General features: G+C 33.0%; 1 protein-coding gene across 1 annotated transcript; it reads left to right on the top strand.

Annotated features, from left to right (window-relative positions):
* The first annotated feature begins 19,392 nt into the window (after window positions 1–19,392).
* On the top strand, window positions 19,393–22,720 carry LOC149165023 (laccase-3-like). The gene is made up of 6 exons (XM_089432215.1): window positions 19,393–19,610; window positions 20,191–20,342; window positions 20,441–20,685; window positions 20,782–20,910; window positions 21,108–22,052; window positions 22,170–22,720. The coding sequence occupies exons 1-6, from the start codon at window positions 19,500–19,502 to the stop codon at window positions 22,298–22,300; spliced, it is 1,713 nt and encodes a 570-aa protein (XP_089288341.1). The 5' UTR covers window positions 19,393–19,499; the 3' UTR covers window positions 22,301–22,720.
* Window positions 22,721–22,990: the final 270 nt, after the last annotated feature.

Here is a 22,990-nt window from a genome sequence, read left to right as displayed (position 1 = left end):
GCTTAAGGAAGTTGAATTGAACATTAAGATTTCTAGTCCTTCTATACAGATAGCTGGTTTGAGTTTATTTTCTGATGATGAAATCAAAAAATTCAAAAAATATGTCCAAGAGAAAAAGTTTGCTTATTTGCATTTTGGAGGGATAAGGATAGGACTAGCCCCACTATTTCACCATGGTCTTAATACTCCATGTATATCTGAAGTTTTTGATACCCGACACCAAAACTATGACCATGCTCATATTGGAACCATATTAGGAAATCTATCTTCAGGTTGTCAATATGGTACCATTTACCCAAACTATTCTATTAGTCTATCCGATGTCCATTTAAAAGACTGTTGGAAATTATTAATCGGTGTCCAAGGTCTAGAAAAGGTTGAAGATAGTGAATATCTTTTTGTGTTAGTCCAAACATCTTTCCAACTCACAAACACTGTACATCCGAAGTTAAAGCAACCCATGTTAAAAGATTGTGTAGCCGTAGGAGTCAGTAACGCTCAAGCTGAAGGCATTCCTTATGACAAAGAAGCCCTTCCAAGTGACTAGTATATTCAGTACAAATATTTGGCATCAACAGACACTCCAAGAAACAAAATAAGAAGAATGTATGTAAGTGATGGTCATGTTAGAATATTACCTAATAGGTCATCCATACCTAGACATATTTTCATGCCACAGAAACATGTTTTACCAGCCATTCCAGAATCCGAGCAACCATTGACTAGCAGTCGTAAATCTTTTTCACAAAATGTTTATACCCATCCATCACAAGAAACCATTATATCTATTTTGTCAGACCAGTTGTATATTCCTGAAGAAAAGCCATTTCATGCTATTAATAAGATGTTTAGAACATATGTACCTAGTTTCTCCCCAGTAGAAGAATTTCAATATGCAAATCATAGATATGTCAAAGGTGGAAAATGGCCACCAAAAACCAAGTTTTGTACTTCTTCTTCTCAATCCAAACAGCCACCCACTAGAGCTGATTGTGCACCATTACTTGAACATAATTCTCAAAATCCTAATGATCTTGACCAGATCTATCAAATAGGAAATTACCTGACTACTTGGTGTGCACACGTCAAATATGTCCTTGATGATTTGGGTCGGCAATCAGTTTTGGTAAATGCTAATCTTAGGCTACTCTATGAAGAGAAACAGTCTGAGAAAGCTACCAAAGAAAAAAGAGAAAGAAGAAAATAGAAGAAAAAGGTTAAAGAAATCCCAAAGTTCACCATTGATATGAGCACTCCCAACTATTGGGATAAAGAGGAAGAATATGAAGATACAGAAGAAGCATTCACTGCCACTAGTGCAGAAGAGTCAACTTCCAAACTTTCTGGTAAGTTGACTAGTGTAAAAAAGGAGGCCTATAAAGCTGATAAACAATTTTCTTCAAAGAAAGAAATTATGACTCTAGATCAGGCAGCCTCTAAATTTCCTTCTTTTATCTTACCCTCTATCAATAACCAAAATAAAGCTCATGTCTTGAAAGAAGTCTCAAAATACCCGTGCATTGAAGAAGATTTATATGTTGCAAATTCCAATGGGTATATTTTTTCTTTAGATAATTCATCCAATCCTGAAGAATCAATCAAGATATGTATTGGTGCTCTATATCAGATGCAGTTCACCACAAAATTAGATAATATTTCTATCATGGTTCTAGCGGAGAAAAGAATGGCCATAATTTTATATGATTGGTGGATATGACCCTCAGATGAAGAAAGAAGAGCAATCATGGAAGCAAGACTGGCCACTCTGGAACTCTTATTGAAAACTCAATTTTTACCCGAGCCAGTAGAAGAGAAAAAATAGCTCCTTACAAATTTAAGTCATATGGAATTAAAATATCTAAAATATCTTGATCAATTTGGTAAAGATTTCATGGCAAAGGTCTTTAAGGTAAATCTTTCCAATGACATCAATTGCTCAAAAAATTGCATTTTCATCCAAGCTTCCCGGTAATCCGGGAGATCTAATCATGAAAGATGTCGACATCCAGAACAAAAGAATAGATCAAATCTATTGGGTTGATCTTCTATTTAGATGTACAGAAAAGGTTAAATATCAGTACTAGCAAAAGAAAGCACATGATATTACACCTAGTTCAGAGGTCTGCAAAACAATGCTACCCTGGACACCTTTTAAAAAGAAGAAGAAATCAAAGAGATATGGAAAATTCAGACCCAAGAGAGTCTCCAACCCCCGAAAGCCTTTCAGAAACTTCAAATTTCTGAAAAAGAGAAGGAATCCAAGAAGCAACAACTGTTGTTTCATCTGTAAGCAAGAAGGCCACTTTGCACGCAAATGTCCTAATAATTCCTCTTCGAAATTAAAAGCTTGTGTTGAAATTGAGGAATTTAAAGATGATTGGTCTTTAGTTGCTTCAGAAGATGAAGTTTTTGATGTATATATTTTAACAGAAGCTTCAGATGATGAATATGTTAGTCAGCTCACTGTACAAAAGATGAATATTTGTAATTATTGTTCAGATAGTGATATTTCTGAAGAATTGCACTATAGTGATCAAACAGCTGAAACAGAAGACGCAGAGGAAACTGAAGAAACTATAGATGTTTCTGAAGATGAGTTTGATGCTACATTAATTTCTGAACGATTGCAGCAAATAGGTAAGCAGCCAATCCCAAAACTGCCTGAATTAAATTCCTTTTGTCGTTATAAAAAGAATACTGTTGCTTCTACCAGTGTCACAATTCCATTGCTTAATAGAGTAGAAGAGAACGCTCTATTAAAAAAGATTATCAAAACCAATAGTCTGATCCATATTCCAGTCCAAGTTCAAGTCTGCAATGAATGGATAAATGTAGATGCATTCATTGACAATAGAGGATCTAATAATTTGGCTCGACCCTCTTTATTTAAATCTCTTTGGAAGCCACTCCAAAACATTCTAGTGTCTGAAACCATTGGAGGATCTGTTCAGTTAACACATTATGTGGATAACATTCCTTTGAAAGTTGGATGGAGTATTATTAAAATTTTAGCTATTCAGCATTTTGATCCATTTGCTAGTTTAATGCTTGGCATGCCTTTTATCAATTCTGTGCTCCCAGTCACTATCAATGAAGAAAAGCTTATAATCAATTTAAAAAAGAAGGCTATTGTTGTGCCTAGATTATCTATAGCAAATTCTGAGGCAAGAAATGAGAATGGCCAAAAGAAAGTCGGTGCACGCAAGCCCCTTAAGGAGTCCAATAATTGGCAAGAAGATTTTCAAATATATGAGAACAGGATGGAATCAAAAAATTAAAAAAAGGCCTGCATTGACCCAAAATGGTCCGCTGAGCAGATTGATATGCATAACAGATTGTTGGAAAGCTGCTCAAATAATCCCCAACAATTTTGGACAGTCGAGATTCCAAAACAAGAGATAGTGACTCTACATGACAATGGAGTCAAAGGAAATTTAATCCCATGCACCCCCACAGATGAACAAGAGATCAAGAAACAAATAAGTGAGTTGCTCAGTATGAACCTTATTGAACCAAGCATGTCTCATTACTCTTGTTCAACATTTCTAGTTAGAAATCATTCAGAAATAGTCAGAGGTAAACCTAGAATGGTGATAAATTATAAACCTCTAAATTCTATAACTCAGGGTTTTCATTACCCGCTACCAAGACCAAAAACAATCATGCAAAAAATTCAAAATAAGAAAGTATTCAGTAAGTTCGACATGAAATCTGGATACTACCAAATACAGATCCAAGAAAAGGATAGACACAAAACTGCCTTCACATGCCCTGCAGGTTTTTATCAGTGGAAGGTGGTTCCATTTGGCCTCAAAAATGCCCATACATTCTTTAAGAGACAAATGGATTTTATTTTTGGGAAATATGATTTTATTGTAACATATATTGATGATATATTTGTACATAGTCCAGATCTTGAAACACATTTCAAGGATTTTGAAATTTTTCTGACTGAAGTTCAAAAGCATGGTATGGTCCTTTCTGAGAAGAAAATGGTTTTATTTCAAGACAGTATAGATTTCTTGGGGATTAATGTCATTAATGGGCAAATTCAAATGCAGCCCCATATTCTTACTAAACTGTCTTAGTTTCCAGATGAGTTAAAAGACACTAAAACTATTTAGAGATTTGTAGATGTCTTGAATTATGTGTGTAGATATATTCCTAGATTGTCAGAAAAGACAGCTCCGATTCAAAAACATCTTTGAGAAGGATGGTCAACAAAAGCCACTGTAGCAGTTAAAGAGCTCAAATCAGAATGTCAGCAGCTTCCAAAACTATAACCACCAGGTGATGGCCTTCTGATTTTACAAACTGATGCTTCTGATAATTTTTGGGTAGTTGTTCTTTTTGAGAGAAGGAAGAATGAAGATGGAAAGGAAGAAGAAATACTTTGTGCATATGCATCAGGGGAATTCTCTCCTAGTCAAAAGAATTATTATATTGCTAAAAAAAAAACTTTAGCAATATTTAATGGGATACAGAAATTTGAATTATATCTGGCACCTGTGAAGTTTCTTATAAGGACTGATTCTATGAACTTCAAATATTTCTTATCTGCTAAAATTTCAAGGCAACTTGCTAGAGGAAGATTACTCTCATGGTAGATTTGGTTTCAGCAATTTGACTTTGATGTTGAATGGATACCTAGCAACTCTAATTTTTTAGCAAATTCTTTAACTAGAGATATGAATAAAGCTTTTGCCACAATTGCAGGAAGATTTTTTATAATACCAAGAAAGGGACCCTAAGATGATAATTTCAGCACTTTTTTCAATAGATTCAAACTACTTGAAAGTCATGCAAATCATTTGATAGAAGAAATCAAGAAAGCTATAGGTCTACGATTAAGGAGAAATTAGTGGATTCGTCGATGTCAAGCATGGAAGTCTAAAAATGTTGGTATATATTTGGGACTAGATGCTGATTTGGTAAAAGTCTATCCTTTTCCCACCATGCAGGTGAAGATCTATTTTAAAAGCCTATCAGATATGTGGTCTTCTCAATTCACTGAAAATATGATTTGGATCTTAAAAGTATTAAATTATTATCAGTTGATTGGAGGAGTGGATTTTGCATTAAGTATATATACAGGAGCCCAAATGCTAGATTTAGAAGCCATTCCAATCAAAGCAGACCTAGAAAAATATCTTTTGTCGCTAAGGATTCCTGATATTTTTGAAGAACTAGAAGCATCCTTTTTACAGAGAAATGATGAAAACTATGCCCCTAATGATACTTTCCCTCAATATGAAATTTTTGAAAATTTTGCTGATTGGGAGATCAAGGGAGGATTTTGCAGAAAAAAAGCCATCTACTACGACATCCTAGTGTGTCTAGAGAACTCTACAATACCTAAGGACTTTCTTATCTCCTTGGGATTATCAGAGCTTACGACTCAGAGAAGATATTTTCCCAAATCCTTTTTCACAGGTTTTCTGTCATGAAATTATAGGAGAAATTAAGACCAGTAATAATACCGAAAGGATTAAACAACTGGGTCTTTGGTTTAAAGGTTTTGGGATGTTGAAGCTAATCGAGAAACGACAGGTGTTGTAGCAACTGGATGAACTTCAAGGCGAACCAAAAGTTTTACACTTTATGATTAATCAAATAGCGTTAATTACAATCAGTATTATTTCAAGAAACTGGAATAATAATGTCGTTCATCTTATCAGTTTATTGCTGTTAAACAAAATTTGTACTTCAATGATTTTCAAACTGGGATGGCAATCAAAAGCATTAATTAATGAAAATTGTAGATTATGGGTGCAACATGCAATTGAAACTTCCACTAATATGTTCCAGATCTTCAAGTGGGAGCTTCTAGATGGCATTGAGTTGGTAGTTTAGCCTTCTCCATCGTTCCGAAAAGTTTCTAAAGATTCCTTCCTAGACATTGATATCAGTCCCTTATTATTTATAAACAGGTGGGAAAAACAAGAGGTGATGTTTACCCCACAACAACCAAATCTTCACAAAATAAAAGTAAATTAGGATCAAGGACAAACATCAAAAGCATCTCTAGATAACAACAAAACAATACCAGCAAATGCTAAAGGAAAAAGTAAAGTTGAGGAATCTACTTTTCAGGCTTTTCAGGACAACTATCCAGACGCACAGGATCCACATGATTTTAGTTGGGACAAAGAATACTCAAAGATGTTGGAATACGAATACTTCATGAGTCTTGAAGAGAAAGCCTTAGAATGACACATGTCTTCCTAGGATGATGATGATGATTACGATTTTGACCGAAGTCCGAAAGGATATTGGTAGAATCTTTGTACAAAAGAATCTAGACCTAGCCAGCAATGTGATAATGTGATCACTTGTTGTGGCTCATGAAATTATTGTACCGGAAAGGTTGAGTAGACACCATCGGTGAAAGAAAATACCAGCAGGACCCTCAATTATTTCCTCTTTATGAGATAGGATTAGATTCTCGTAGGAGGTTATAAAAGAGAGATCAATAGAAAGAAGACCACGAGGTTGAGTGGAGTGCTTCTTGATCTTGATCTTGTATTGTAATCTTTCAAGATTTGTAATTTTGATCTTTGAATTAATATCGAAGCCTATTCGGCCGCCTATCTGAGGATAGTTTCTATCATTCGAAAGAAGCTGGAACTGTAAGGTGAAGGCATTTGAAGACCTGTGGAGAGAGGTCATAGTTGCGCGCGCATGTTCGGTTGAGGAGAAGAAACTCTTATTTCAAATCTGTAGTTCAGTAATTTCGAATTTGATCTCAAAGTAAGTCTTACTCTGCTTATACACAAGTAAAAGTGATGGTTTTGCCTTATGTCACTGTTTAGCTGGAAGGAGACCACTAGGGTTTTCAAGCTAGACTTCTATGGATTCAGAAGAAATTTGGTTCCCTGATGAAAGAAATAGAAATCTACTCTAAGAAAGCGTTGATCTACATCAAAAATAAAAAATACTAAAATTCAATGCTAAGGCACACCATTTCCTAATCAACTGTTAAGAGCTATACTTTGAAATAATGTTAAATTAACATGAACGCAATGTTATTGTCCTATGCATGGAAGTTATAAACATCTAACATCACTGTTATGCATGTAAAGGACTGAAATAAAAAAATTTTGTCCTTTTATGCCTTTCATGGAAAATCAAGTGTGAAAACTAATCTCTTTTGGTGATGTGGCAGGTGGTTTAGGAATGATGGTGGATGGCTGGAAGGTTTAGGAGATAGTTGGAATGTTTGGGAGACCCTTGGGTGACCTTGGGAGGATTCCTATAGGTTTTCCCTCAATTTGGCCTCAAAATAGTCCACTATAGGAAAACCTACAGGATGTACTAGAAACCTACAGGATTCCCTGTATTTCTATAGGATACATCCATGAGCAAAACGATGGGTGTCGAAGGTGACGGAAGACTTAGGGAAGGTGGTTGATGGGTAGAATGGAGTGAGAAAAGGCCTAGGATCACTTAGAACCCAAAACAAAGTTTAGGAGATGGTTGGATTCACTCAAAATTCTTGATGAAATTTCTATGGAAAATGATGAAATTGGTGAAGGTTTTGATGAACACAAGGAATGCCTATGGGTGGATGAAATTGGAAGGTGTTTATTCGCTATGAGATTTCCTTCTAATTCTGAAACACTTGCTCTGCATCAAACATATGTAATTTCCAAAAAGTCATGTAAACCAGAAGAATTCGCATTAGCTAGAAAACAGAATTTAATGAACTAACTATCTACCTTATGCATAAGGAGATTGCTGAATAAACTGGAATCATGGATGATATCTACTGCAAGAATGAATATAGAAGAGATGGAAATGAAATCCTACTTTTCAAATTTGATCAAATGCTAGTTTAAGTACAACAAACTCTAAATATCATGAAAGAAATGGAAATATTTCTTTTTGGGCTGCATAAGGGCCTTTTCCTCAAATCATTATCCCAGAAGGAAGAAGTGAGGCTAGGACACCTACTGACAGCTTTTTGATGTTTCTTTTATCCCTTCTAACTTGCTACTGAAGTAAGGCACAATTGGAAGCAAACTAATAAACAATTAATCAAATCTACACTACTTGCAATGAAATACTTCTCAAGACAGTTTAAGCATGAATCTATGAAACTAAGCTAAGCATAAGGATACAAGAAGAGGAGACTTTACTGATAGGGTTGGGCCCTAACCCAAGAGCTTCAGCCCTCTAAGTTAACTTAGTACTAGGTCAAGAAAAAACTCATTCTTATTACCAAAACAGAAAATTACATCAAAAGTCTTCCACAAGTCTAGAGCTCGAAAATAACTAGTGTTTTTGCAATAAAAATTCGAATCCTAATGAGGCTGTAGGCCTCTCTACTTATACAACTGAATTTCCCAACGACTTCCTTAAATTTAGGGAGCCTCGGCTCCCAAACTTGAGATGAACTAACTCTTTGTCTATCACTTGCTTGGCTGTCTTCTAATCTTCATGACTTGGTTGCTTACACTCCAACCTGGTGGGATTAATGGAGGAATATTTGAGTGGGGAAGGATTAAATGAGGAGGATTTACCTCCTACCATCTCTCTCCCTTTTCCCATTTGAGTTTCAAGCCTTAGTCTTGCCAAAATTCCTTGATTTTCTCTTCCAAACCTGCATTCAATTCATATTATTCTAGTAGGCATAATATCTCACTTTAACTCATCTCATTAAACAAAATATAATCAAAACATGTAATAAGATGTGAGAAGAGTTGGTTTGACTACGCTAGGAGGTGAATTAAGGCCCATATAATTACCCAATTATGAGGATCATCAGGCGGTACTAACATAGGCCAGTGAGGGAAAGTTGGATCACCCCATAGCGTTTGCAAGTAGGAAGTTGTCTAATGCTGAGAAGAAATATTCAACAACAGAGCACAAAGGTTTCGCTATGGTGTACGAGCTCCAGAAATTCAGACACTACTTGCTAGGAGGACACTTTAAGATGTATATAGACAATTATGCATTGAAGTACTTGGTTAATAAGAATGTGTTTGGCAGGAAAATATGCAAACGGTTGTTGCTATTTCAAGAATATGATTTCGAAGTCATTGTGAAGCCAGGATGATTTAATGTTAGACTGGATCATCTATCACGCATTGAAACGAGAGAGGAGCCTACTAATTTGAAGGATAGACTGCCTGATGCGCATCTCTTTGCGATGCGTGTAGCTGATAATCACTTTGTAGATATCATACACTTCTCGACGATGGGGACACCTCTAGAAGGGTATACTAGTCAACAAAAGAAGGAGCGAGTGGTGCGCACGACAAACTTTTCTATCATTGCAGGACATTTATATAAAACGAGCTCAGATGAAATTCTGTGACGTTATGTACCTGAGTTTGAACGGAACAGCATCCTCGCTGAAGCTCGTGGAGGAGATGCGAGAGGACATTATGCAGGAAAAGAAGCAATGCAGAAGATTTGATGCGTTGGGTTGTGGTGGGGACACTGCATAAGGATTCCAAGGCTTATTGTAAGGCATGCGATGTGTGTCAGAGGACGGGCATGCCATCACGGAGGGATGAGCTACCTCTGAATCCGCAAGTGTCGTTACAACCATTCAAGAAATGGGCCATTGATTTTGTAGCCCTGATTCAACCTCCAGGAAAGAAGACAAGTGCGCGGTATATCATCATCGCAACAGAGTATTTGACCTGATCGGCAGAGGCACATCCCATGAAGGACTGTACAGGAGCAACAACAACGAAGTTCCTCTTTGAATATGTGATGACTAGGTTTGGTTACTCGAAGATTTTGATGAGTGACCACGGTACACATTTCCTTAATGAAACAATCAGTGCACTGATGGAGGAATTCCAAGTTTATCATCAAAAGAGCACGCCATATCACCCGTAGGCTAATGGGATGGTTGAAGAATTTAATAAGATATTGGAGAATGCATTGACAAAGGTTTTCAATGCACAAAGGAATGAATGGGATGTGTGCGTACCCATGGTGCTATGGGCTTACAGAACTACTTGCAAGAAACTGACTGGACAGGCACCCTTTAGGCTAGTCTATGGTGTAGAAGTTGTGATGCCAATGGAGTATATTGTACCTAGTCTACAAATAGTGACGTTCACAAGAATGGCGGGTTGTGGAGCCCTAGAGGAGCGGCTCGTGCAACTGACAGAACTTGAAGAAGGCATATTTTTGGCTGGATTCCATCATCAGGTTCAGAAGGAGTGAAAAGGCATAGCAAGATCGACACATCAAACTATGCACCTTCAAGGTAAATGATTTGGTTTTATTATGTGACCAAACATTTGAAAATTTTCTGTAAAATTTCAGATGCATTGGCTAGGGCCCTATGTCATCAAGGAGATTATCGATGGTCCAATCCAGTGGGCTAGTCAAATTTATCCGTTTCATAGTCAAATATAGTTGTTCGTCCAGTCTAGTTGCCTAGTCTGATATATCCGTTTCTGAGTCAAACATAGTTGTTGGAAGATCTACTCTCCCTATTTAACATGTAGCCATGATTTGGTTCTTCAACCTGTCCTGATGATGAATCACACTCGTTGGTTTGAAACGCATCGATAAATGTATTATAATGTGATTTACGCCAAAAAATCTTCTCATGAAACCCACATGGATCAAAGAAGCCTCAATTCAACATATTCTAATTTTATATTTTTTTTAAGGGAAAATATAATATAAAAGAAAGAAATTGATATGATTAAATTTCATGTGGTGTGAATATCTATTTTCAAAAATTAAAAATATAATTATCGCTTCTCCACTCGTGGAATATTTGTGCAAGCTTTCGGAATGCAATGACAGACAAGTTGTCTCTAATCGTATCAACATAGATTGAAGGGACATAAGAGGAATTGATTTATCGAAAATCTTGCAAGGAAAAGTTGTCGCATTCTTCAGAGTCAGCTACCCCCAAAAAATGAAGAGCCCAACAAATCGTTATCTCTATATAAGATAACCTAAATGGTAAGCAAAATAGCAGCCTTAGTATATGCGCGAGACAGAAGTAGCCTGCAAGCTCGCAGACTTAGGGCACACTGTTAGAGTAAGTTTTGTAGGTGTTAAATAATAGTCTAAAATTGATATGGTTTTGTATTAGTTGTTAACTATCTTAAAAGGGTTTTATCTTAATTTTCATTATCTTAATTGACCATTGTCTTAAATATAAAGTGTTATCTTAAAATATTTTTGTCTCAAACTATTTTTGTCTTAAATATAAAGTTGTCTTAAAATATTTTTGTCTTAAACTGTTTTTGTCTTAAATATAAAGTTTTGTCTTAAAATATTTTTGTCTCAAACTGTCTTAAATATAAAATTTTGTTTTAAATTATTTTTGTCTTAAAATATTTTGTCTCAAACTGTTTTTGTCTTAAATTTTATATTTAAAACAATTTAGTTGATATTAAATGTTGTTGTAAAATAACTAAAATAAGTTTAAAATTATATTTTTTATTATTTCAATTACTAAATTAACTTTAAAAATACTGTCGTAAATTTCTGATTATTTCACGTGTTATAAAACAAATTTATAAGAAGGTAAACGAGTGATGTTGCTAATTTATAATATTCCTTAATGTAACTAAGTTTTATTTTTTTAGGTAATTGATAAATGTTTTAGAAACAAATCTATAATAATGTAAACTAGCGATGTTGCTAGATTACTCTCAAATATAACTAAATATATGATTGTTTAAAGGGTTAATACTTAAAAATATAAATTAGTGAAATTGTTAATTGATAAATGTTTTGAAAATAAATTTATAAGAACCTTAACTAATGTGTTGATATAAATTAAATAGTTAGTAAATACTAATAAGTGTCAATTTTTAATAAGAATTAAAACACTTATTTTATAGTATATTTCACTTTGTTAATATTTTTTTTGTTCTTTTATGAATTAATGTTCTTATTATCAAAAAATTAGAATTACATCGTTGTAGAAACTACCTATATGAGGACTTTGCAATTCCTCAATAAAACTACCATGGATTTGAAAGCCCAACACTTCCCTACATTTTCCATAGTCTCAAAACTCAACGTACCACTAAATCTAGATTACAACATAGAACACAAAAGCCCTTGTTAATGAGCAGTCCCAAAGCTAAACAAACATAAAGGATAAGAAATTAGCAGACAAAACAATTCATTTAGATTTAGAAGATAAGATAGTAGTGGGAGCTCTAGCACTCGATCTTGAAGGTTCAATATTTTAAGATTCACAATGTAACTGCTCCTCTAGGTGGGAAAGTCTTCCATAAATTTTATCCAAACAAAAGCATTGGTTTCTCAACATTCTCTTAACGTCTTCCAAGGTGGCAAAGACATTGTACCTTTCGACCTGTTTATCATTGAAAACCAACCCTATATGTATTTCATTTTGCCAATGTAAGGCTACTGAATTCAGTTACTGCTTGTTCCTACCGGTGCTTTGGCTAGATCTTGAATCCATGTAGACATATCTTCCATAATTTTTGAATCAGAGTGGGATTTCCTCTGCACTCGAACTTGAGTTTCCAACTTGTGAATTTCTCTCCTTATTTCCAATAGAACTGCATTAAAATATGCGGCAGCTAAATCCTAGGCAAAAATCCTCACTCTTCGTTGTCCCTAGACATCACTGCCACAACACCCTCTTTGACAACGCATACACTGCCTAAGAAGAATGGTAGAATCAGGGGGGGTCACGTGCAAGAATTGTTGTAGCTTCCTCTACCCGCAAAGAAACATGAGATAAAACCATGTGTAACCTCTCCAGGGCTTACACACCATCCCACAATATCATCACCTACACTCATGACATATACATGTAACAAGAGGGGTTCACTAGTACCTGCACCATAGACACCGAAGCTCCAACATAGTCCCCACACCCCAACACCATTAACCATAAACAAGAACACAAGAAACCCAACAAAATCAAATTACAAAGAGCCCTCAGACACTGGAAGAGCCAAGACCAGGGAGACATGCAGGCCCATACTCTCAATTTCCTAGAAAGGCACACAAGAACATCAATGATAGACCCATACATTCCAAATCTAGGTAAACACCACCCAACATCCACCAACTAGCTTTGAAACCATTCAGGACTAGGCAAAATGACAACACGCATACCTCCTTGCCTTAGAGATAGAATTCCAAAGTACATAGACTCGACCCTGAAATAAAAGCACAAGCAACTGAACGAGAAAAGAAGGGAGACGACCTAAAATACTTCACCTTGGGTGAAAGGTGAGTCTCTCCCCCGACCGACGTGCGCTAAGACCACCAATTCTATGTCAAAGACCCTATTCTCAAGTTTAATCTTCTACTGCAACCTCCTCCACAAAAAGTCTATGGGTTGAAACATTACCATCACACCACCAACCTTAAACCAGAGCAAGATAATCCACATTCCATAGACCAAGTTAAACAATAACAACAGGGAAGTCGAGGTCTCAATCTCGCCTCCATCCATCACCACTCCTTCGAATGCCCATAGCTCCATCGCATGAGAACATTTAAGACCTTTGGGAGCCATCTAGACACTTGAATGTGCACGCATCTTCAGCACTGGTCATGCCCCCTCAACATGGATGACCTTCACATCCAAGGGTGGTGGGCACAATTACCAAGGCAATATCATTAAGTTCATTAACAACCCCCATCGAGGACACATTATTAAGATTTAAAAAATCATATATATTAACTAAATTATAACTTTATCTTAAATTATTATTATTATTGTTAATTATAAAAAGAATTAATATATCAGTTAAACATATATATACATTTAAAAGAAAATGTAACAATATTCTTAACCATCAAGATTCTTAACTTGTAAATATGATTTGTTACAATATCATGGGCCAATACCATGACTTATCAATACCACATGCCCAAAAACCATAGCTCATTTCATATGGCATTTTTTTAAATTAATCAATTTAATTAAAAAAAGATGCATAACTACTTTTTATATAAATATCAACCTTCTATTTATAACTTTTACTAAAAATATTCAAAAATATTTCATTAAAACTAAATTCCTCTCATACACCAAATAATTAGTGTAATTAAATTAAAAATTTTAAAATTCTATTTCAAAATAAAAACACTTAAAAATTTATTATTCAGTTAAATACTTAATCCCAAACAAAACATATTTAACCCCTAAAATTAAAAAAAAAAAATTCCCAACCATTATAATTCACTATGCTTTGAAAAAAAAAATACTTTAAATATTACCAAACAAATTTATCATAACATAAACTAGGCCCTCTCTAATGTGATTAAATTTTGATTGTTTTAAGTGTTAAAAAACAAATTTCTAAAAACATAAACTAACCATGTTAAATGATAAATGTATAGTCTACATATTATTTAGAAAACCTTATCCAAGTGTGTATACAATGTATTAATTCCATCTAACAAAATCGTTTGGACGTGTACAGCCTACGTGTCGTCTCTTTCACGTTATTTAGAAAATCTTATGCAAGTGCGTATACAAAGTATTAATTCCATGTAACAAAATCGTTTGGATGTGTAAAATTAACGTATCGTCTCTTAAGTTTTGTGTGAATCAAATTTAATGGCCAAGGGTTTTTTATTTTAATTTACGGTGGAAGAGGATTTGTTAATTATTTTATTTGTTTAGATTTATTTTTAAGGGAATATGTTTAGTATAGGTTAGTTTTAATGTTTATGAAGAGATCTAGTGTATTATATAGTTTGTTAAGTTACATTGACTTTTAATAAATTTAATAAATTATATTTATGTGGAGTAGTTCTGTGTCTATCAATTTTCTAGGGATTTGAGATTATTTCAATTCTAATATGTTCATATTTTAATTAGATGGGGAAATTAATATATAAGTAAAATTTTATTTATTAAAATAATCTATTGTACAATAAGATGGGCAATTCCCTTTTTTTCTCAAATTAAATTATATTTGTGCCAAGTGACTCCCTGCCACCAATTTCTTAGAGTTTGAGATTATTCCAATTCTAATAAGTTCATATTCTAATTTGATGTAGAAATTAATATATAAGAAAATTTTGTTTAATTAATAAGATGTGTAATTCCTTTTTTCCCTAAATTAAAATTGATCCATAATTTTTTTATACATGGTAAATGTGTACATAAGTAACACATTCTTCATCTTGTAATATTTTTTTGTTATATTTATAAAACCTTCTGCTATATCAACTATATTAATATCTTTATTATTTTTAAATAATTATAATAAATATAATGATTTAAAAGTTTGTCCCTCTTCTTATAAGTTTTTTTTCCTAGTACAAAGAATAAATAGATATGGCATTAAGTTTGATCTTAGTAAAACCATATGAGAAATTCGTATATTCGGATCACGAGGAGAATTTCATTTGTTACCACGATCATACATTATGCAATTATTGCAACAACCTTAGGTTTCTGAAAATTAACCATATAGCAAAATACATTTACAATGCGCAAACATTGATCAATGAGAGTGCAAAGGGCCACCTAAATTGTTGTTGGCAGTGCTTCAGTTTTTCTCAGAATTTCTCGGGCACTATGTCTGCAACCTGACCACGAATCCCATCGCGCTCATCATCACGCTGATTCACCTTGGTCTAGATATTTTACAATTCCTATGTCAAGAAGGCAAGCTTCTAGTCATTATAACTAGGAATTCTTCATCTTTAAAATGTTCATAATATTAAATTTGTTATTGATATTTTTTTTAATAAAGAATGGTATACATAATAAAGTATGTAATTGAGTTTAATTATTATTTAAGATTTTTTAATCGTTAAATTCTAAAAATTGAGTTATTGTTTTTTCTTATTAAAAAATAAAAAATTGAAATATAAATATAAATATTTAATAATATAATTAAAAATATTAAAATTAATAAATGAATTTTAATTAAATTGTTGAGGATAATGATGTTTAACATCCACTCATATCAATGTGGTGTATCTGATTTTAAGATAGGAGATTACTTGAGACTTTTAAAAATTTTACTTCTATGATAAAAAAATGTTCTTATATCATTATAGTTTTGTTGATTTAGCAAGTCAAGAAGGTTCGTATTATGACAAATGTTATGGAAATGAGGTTTGATGTGAGTAAAAGTTGAGAGATCCAAGAGAAAGTGTTTTTTATCTTCAACCTTCTTAGTATCATACACAGGTGAAAGATTATTTCATCTTAACGAGTTTTTGGAAGCTCATGCGAATTAGTTCTTATCTTCTCAATGTTCATTTTTTCTTAGCACTAGTCAAGGAAGAGTGGTTAGCAAGAGTGTGGTTGATCTCCTCCTTAGAGTACTTTAGCTCCCTTTTCCCCTCTAGCTCCTTATTGTCCCACAAATTTTTCTTAAATTTGGAAGTAATAATATTTTTAATCTTATCCTTCATCTCCAAGATGATCTCCTCCTTTATCCCCCAATAGACTAGCCAAGAGTGGGCATCCTTGTGTCATTCCCACTCAAGCATAAGTTGAAGGTTTTGGCTAGAATTAGAAGCGATTAAACAAACAATTTTAGATTTTTTATAAATTAATGATTAAAAATTAATAAAATTAAAAACAATTGGGAGGTAGGTTTCTCATTTTGCTCATTTTTCGTTCTCAATTTAGATATTTTCCTAGCAACCCCCATGACAATAACTATTAGTAAATTTTTGGGTTCTACAATCTGCTATCCTCTTCTTAAATTAACTCATAACATGGATTTTAACTTTGGATCTCTTCATATTCACATTAATTTAATCACCAATTAAACTGCACTTAAGACATTAATTTTAATATTTTAAAATATTAAAATTGATAAATAATTTTTTATTAAATTTAAAAAATATTTTATTTTTAAATTTAATTTTGTATTATTTATAAATTAATAAATAACAATTAACCCAAAAAAATAACAATCATGGGAGGTATGTTAATCATTTTCCCATCTAATAGGGATATATGGGAGACGAATGAATTTTTCTTTTTAAGACATTAGATTGAAAGTTGCAGTGGAAAGTCCAAATAATTTTTAGCGGTAATTAATTAATTGAAAGTTATGTAACTAAATAATTGTAAGTGGTAATTAATTAGTTCAGAGTCATTCAAATAAGTAGTCAATAATTATTAAATAGTTTTTAATATCCAGTAATAATTAATTAGTTTAAATTTGGCAAGTTAATTTCTAGTGATAATTAATTAACTGAAAACCATTAAAGTAATTTTAAATCGTAAACAATTTTTTTAAGTTTAAATAATAATAATAATTAATTATTTTATATATTTAATGATAATAATAATAATTAAATATTTAAAAATAAATATATTATAAGTTTAGATATTTTAATTAGTAGATAATTTTTGTTGGCAAAAATTACATAAGAAAAATTTTAGTCTACGCTTTTAGAACTATTTAATTATTTTTTATATTTAAAAATTATAATAATAATTTTTAAATTTTAAAAAATATATATCTCATAACTTTGGATTTAGTAACTTTTATCATTTAAATTTTTAAAAATTAAATGTCTTATAAGTTTGGATTTATTAAGTTTTATTATTTAAATTTTTAAAAAATAAATGTCTTATAAATTGGGATCCATAATTTTTGAATTGAGACACAAGTGAGTAATCTTAATCAATAAATAATTTTTTTATATTTAAACCAAAAATTATTATTTTACTTGTTACTTTTAATAAAAACATTAAAACAATATTTCTATATTTAAAAATAAATAAAAATAATAATAATAGTGATGATGCTTAATGTCCACAAATATCAATATGCTCTATTAGATCATAAGAAAGGATGATCAAAAAGAAGAGAGAGAAGTGTTAAAAAATCACTACATTTTGCTAATTTAACAAACTAAGAAAATTAATAGCATTAAATTTTATTATTTAAACCTCGAAATAATATTTTAACCAGTAATTAATTCCTCTTTGTTTTAAAAATAATAATAATATTTTTTTTACATTTAAAAATAATAATAATAATGTTTGAATCAAACAAAATTTTTCTATAAATATCACATATGAAAAAAATTTGGCTACAAAATTTCGAACCAAAATTCATTATGGATCACAAAACCTAGATACAAAAAAATTTAAATCTTTAAAATTATAATAATAATATTTAAATCTTTAAAAATAAATATCTCTTTACTTTAGATTTATTAAATTCTATCATCTAAATTTAAAAAAAAAAAAAGAAGAAGAAAGGAAAATGTTTAATCATAAAATTTTAATGAAAAGATATATGAATAATCTTAATTAACAAGTAATTTCTTCATATTCAAACAAGTATAATTCTTTTAATCTTCTAAATTTTAATACTACATTTAAATAAAAATAATATTTAATTATTTTTTATATTTAAAAATAATAATAATATATAAATATTTAGAAATATATATTTGATACATCTAAATTTATTAATTTAGACTTTTAAATAATATTTTAGGCAGTAAATAATCTTTATATTTAAATAATAATAATAATATTTAATTATTTTTTAATTAAAAAAATTATAATAGTAATATTTAAATCATTAAAAATAGACACCTCATAACTTTGAATTAACTTCTATTATCTAAATCTTTTAAAAAATAAATATTTCAAGAGACATGTGAGTAATCGTAACCCGTAAATAATTTCTTTATATTCAAACAAAAAACAATATACGTTTTAAAAGAAATAATAATATTTAAATCATTAAAAATTAAAAATAGATATCTGATAAGTTTGAATTAACTTCTATTATTTAAATCTTTTAAAAAATAAATATCTTATAAGCATGTGAGTAATCCCGACCAGTAAATAATTTGTCTATATTCAGACAAAAAACAATATCTTTTACGTTTTAATAAAAATAATAATAAATTAAACATAATGTTAAAAAAATTAAAAATTAAAAACAATTAGTCAAACCACATTGTTTCAGAATGAGAGAGATTAGGTGGCTAAACAAAGAAAACGATAACCCAAGAAAAGTAAAAAGTAAAATCCTATCTGACTTTGAACGCATAAACATATTTCTTGGAGGCTGCCGAAAGCTAGTGCCGTCACGTAACAATAATCATTTTGTTGGCAGATTTTTCCGTAACAAATGAACAACTATTGCGATCATCCATTCATTGTAGGATTCTCAGAAAGTTCATATTCAAGGCAGTTGAGTGTCCATTATCGCGCATGGAGCAATTTCAACGGGCACCAACTCACATACTTACGTGGAAAATTAAAGTGCGTTGCTGGCATTTTCAGCCGTGAAGCAATTCCCAATTTACCATATTTACGTTGAACATTCACATTGTTGCACGGCCCACGGTTCCGTAAGTGGCGGCTCTGTTTCCTGGTTTCACAGTTCAAATTTTGAATTACTGCTCGTGACTTGCACTCATAATTTCTTTTTTTTCTATATATATATATGTAGTCTCGGTAATAGAAGCACATCCCACAAGTATTGCGTTCGACTTGCAAAGTTTCTCAGAGAGCCTTTTTTTGCAATCGAGTAGTGCTTACAAAATATTTTGCTTCAGCAGCAACAATGGCATTCCCATCACCACCTGTATTTTCAGCCAGGCTTGTTTTTCTACTCATATTAGCTGCTTATTTGGCTGCCATAACCAGCGCAAAAATACACTTTCATACCTTTGTTGTAAGTATGTTTATTCACTATTATTTTCAAGATTTAATATTGTATTTTTGGGAATTATTTTTCAAGATTTACTATAGTCTTTTAGTATTTTTGGGATTTTTTTAGAGGTGAAATTTGGTTAATTGGTTATTGTTTTGGATATTTGATTAAATTATTTTATAAGGTATAGTGTAATAAATGAAATAGCCTTTTTTAGGGCATTTTGTCAGGTTAATTTTAATCAAAAAATTTGATAGAGATTTTTGGCATTTAAAAATTTGAGTTTAAGTTGTTCAATCTATAGAATTTGAGTGTCCCATAAATTCACAGGGTTCTGAATCTATTTTTCAATCAAAAATTATCTTAAACAACAAAAAAATCACAATATTACTTGAAATTGTATCTCTTAATTTTGTCAAAAAAATATTTTGTCTATAAATTAAATTAAAATTTTTATTTTTTAATTAAATTAATAATATTATAAAAAAACATTCTAGGAGTATTGTTTATCATGTATGAGTATAATATTTAATAATATTTAAAATTTAAAAAAATGCCTTCACATTGTTTATCATACTATATGTTGTTTTGAATGTTACAGATTGAACCGAAGACAATCAGCAGGCTGTGCCAGCAACATACCATACCTGCTGTCAATGGCCAGCTACCAGGTCCAACTCTGTATGTCCACAAGGAAGACACTGTTGTTGTTAAAGTTATTAACAGAGCCCAGTACAATGCCACAATTCACTGGTATGACAACGTCTCTGGCCTCAAAATCTTTGAGAAATAGTATATTCCCTTCTTGTTATAAAAAGAAATAAGAAGAGATTTGTTGTTGGATTTGTTAGGCATGGTGTGAGGCAGTTGCGCACAGGGTGGGCAGATGGGACAGGGTATGTCACGCAGTGCCCAATTCAACCAGGTGGATATTTTACACAGAGATTCACCATTACTGGACAGGAAGGAACCTTGTGGTGGCATGCTCATGTCTCGTGGCTCAGAGCTACGGTCCATGGAGCTATAGTAATCTACCCTAAGGAAGGAAGCTTATATCCTTTTCCCAAACCCCATGGCGAAATTCCTATTATAATAGGTGATGATTTGTTTTAATGAAATTCAATAAACAAATGCTTGTAGGTCTAGAGGTTGAGATTGATTCAAATTATGGATAATGTTTTTTTTGAAACAGGAGAATGGTGGAACAGAGACCCCATCTCGGTTGTGAATCAAGCGCTTCTCACAGGTGCTGCGCCCAATATATCCGACGCCTTCACCATAAATGGACAGCCAGGGGACCTGTATCCTTGCTCCGCACCAGGTAATACTGATAATTATTATGTCTTTTGGTTAAGGAAAGGTAGATCGAGTACTTGGGGTGGGTTAATAAGTAAGTGAGGGTAGATCAATGGAGTGATTGAAATGGGTGCTTAACTCTCTTAGTATCAATATTTGATTCCCTGAAATGATATGATTAGTCTGTATTGATCGGCTAAAAGATTTGTTACATGGATGCAGAAACATTCCGGGTCTCTGTACAACCCGGAAAAACCTACCTTCTGCGAATCGTCAATGCTGCACTCAATGACGAGCATTTTTTCAAGATAGCAAACCACGAACTTACAGTCGTAGCAGTGGATGCTTGTTACACTAAACCATATAAAACCGATGTACTCTTTATCGCTCCCGGCCAGACTGCCGATGTTCTTGTCACGGCCAACCAGCCTGTGGGCAGATACTATATGGCCGCCCGAGCATACAGTACTCAGCAATCAGGCTTTTTCGATAACACCACAACTACTGCCATTTTCGAGTATCTTGGCCATCAATTATCAACCCCTCCCATTCTTCCTGTGCTTCCATTCTACAACGACACTGCAACCGTCACTAGATTTGGCAGTGGGCTCAGAAGCCTAGCTTCCAAAGAGCACCCAGTCGAGGTTCCGCAGAAGATACATGAAAGCATCATCTCCACAGTTGGACTAGGGTTGCTTCCATGCCAGCCGGGGCAGACCTGTGGAGGCCCCAATGGAACAAGGATTAAAGCAAGTATGAACAACATATCCTTTGTATTGCCCACTATAGCCTTGCTTCAAGCAGCTTATTTCGGCATCAATGGTGTCTTTACCACAGATTTTCCTGAAAATCCCCCGGTTGTATTCAATTACACGGGGGAAAACATACCCCGAAGTCTTTGGGCTCCTATATCCGGAACAAAACTGAAAGTGCTTGAGTACAATTGTACAGTGCAAATGGTTTTCCAGGCAACAAACATCTTCGTGGCTGATAACCATCCAATGCATCTTCATGGTTACAGCTTTTACGTGGTAGGTCAAGGTTTCGGGAACTATAACCCTGAAACGGACCCTCTTAAATTTAATCTCGTCGATCCCCCGAAGCGCAATACCGTAGGCGTTCCAGTCAATGGATGGACTGCCATTAGATTCAAAGCTGACAATCCAGGTATATTATTCCTAATTCATTTCCATGTAGTATTATAGATTAGAATACCACTAGCAATTTACAGCTTAGGGTTTTGAAAATTTAATGGACGGTGTATTTTCGTGATGGTTTGCACAGGGATGTGGTTCGTGCACTGTCACTTGGACGATCATTTGTCATGGGGATTGAATATGGCGTTTCTGGTTAAGAACGGTCCTGGTTATTTGGCAACATTGGAACCTCCTCCTCCAGACCTGCCGAGGTGCTAGAGATTGAAAATGACATGCACTTGATCTTGTTAACGAGCTGCAGCCAAATTGTTTCCAAAATAAGTCGTGCCATAAGAATTTAAAAATGAAAAAAGTCGTTACGCTCTGTTTTCCTTCTCCTACAAAAATAAAGCGGTTGTTACCGCTCTGTTTCTCTCTCTTCCGTGGATTACCGAGGAATTTTTTTTTTTTTTCACCAGAATAAGTTGAGCTTGTAGTACTTGCTCAGGACTCGTTCATATTTGCGAAGATCAAACTTCCTTATTTAACCACTGGTAACCATTGGACCAGTTTGCAGTATTTGCATTTGTATTGGATCAGCTTGCAGTATTTGTATTTGTTCTTGATTGAACCATGATTGTAAAGACCAAACTTACCCACTTAATTATTTAAGCACATAAATTTAAATTCTTTCTATAAGATGGATACCAGTTTGCAGTATTTGTATTGGACCAGCTTGCAGTATTTGTATTTGTTCTTGATTGAACCATATTTGTAAAGACCAAACTTACCCACTTAACTATTTAAGCACATAAATTCAAATTCTTTCTCTAATATGGACTAGAATGACTGCATTATGTTTCTTCATAAATAGCGGGTCGACATTTCAATGCGTGGCATGACATCAGCATTCCATTAGCATTCGAAGGAATGCTTGTTCCATATATTTGTATAAACCGATATGATAAA

The sequence above is a fragment of the Pinus tabuliformis genome, chromosome 5_1 (genome assembly GCF_031772625.1).
Source record: "Pinus tabuliformis cultivar Carrire ecotype Pingquan chromosome 5_1, CPIR1, whole genome shotgun sequence".
Classification (NCBI taxonomy): Eukaryota; Viridiplantae; Streptophyta; class Pinopsida; order Pinales; family Pinaceae; genus Pinus; species Pinus tabuliformis.
This window is presented reverse-complemented; position numbering and strand designations above follow the sequence as displayed.

Coding starts and splice junctions, on each gene's coding strand:
- LOC149165023 (XM_089432215.1), top strand. CDS start 19,500: ATGGCATTCCCATCACCACCTGTATTTTCAGCCAGGCTTGTTTTTCTA. Junction 19,611..20,190: donor TACACTTTCATACCTTTGTT/GTAAGTATGTTT, acceptor TGAATGTTACAG/ATTGAACCGAAGACAATCAG. Junction 20,686..20,781: donor CGAAATTCCTATTATAATAG/GTGATGATTTGT, acceptor TTTTTGAAACAG/GAGAATGGTGGAACAGAGAC.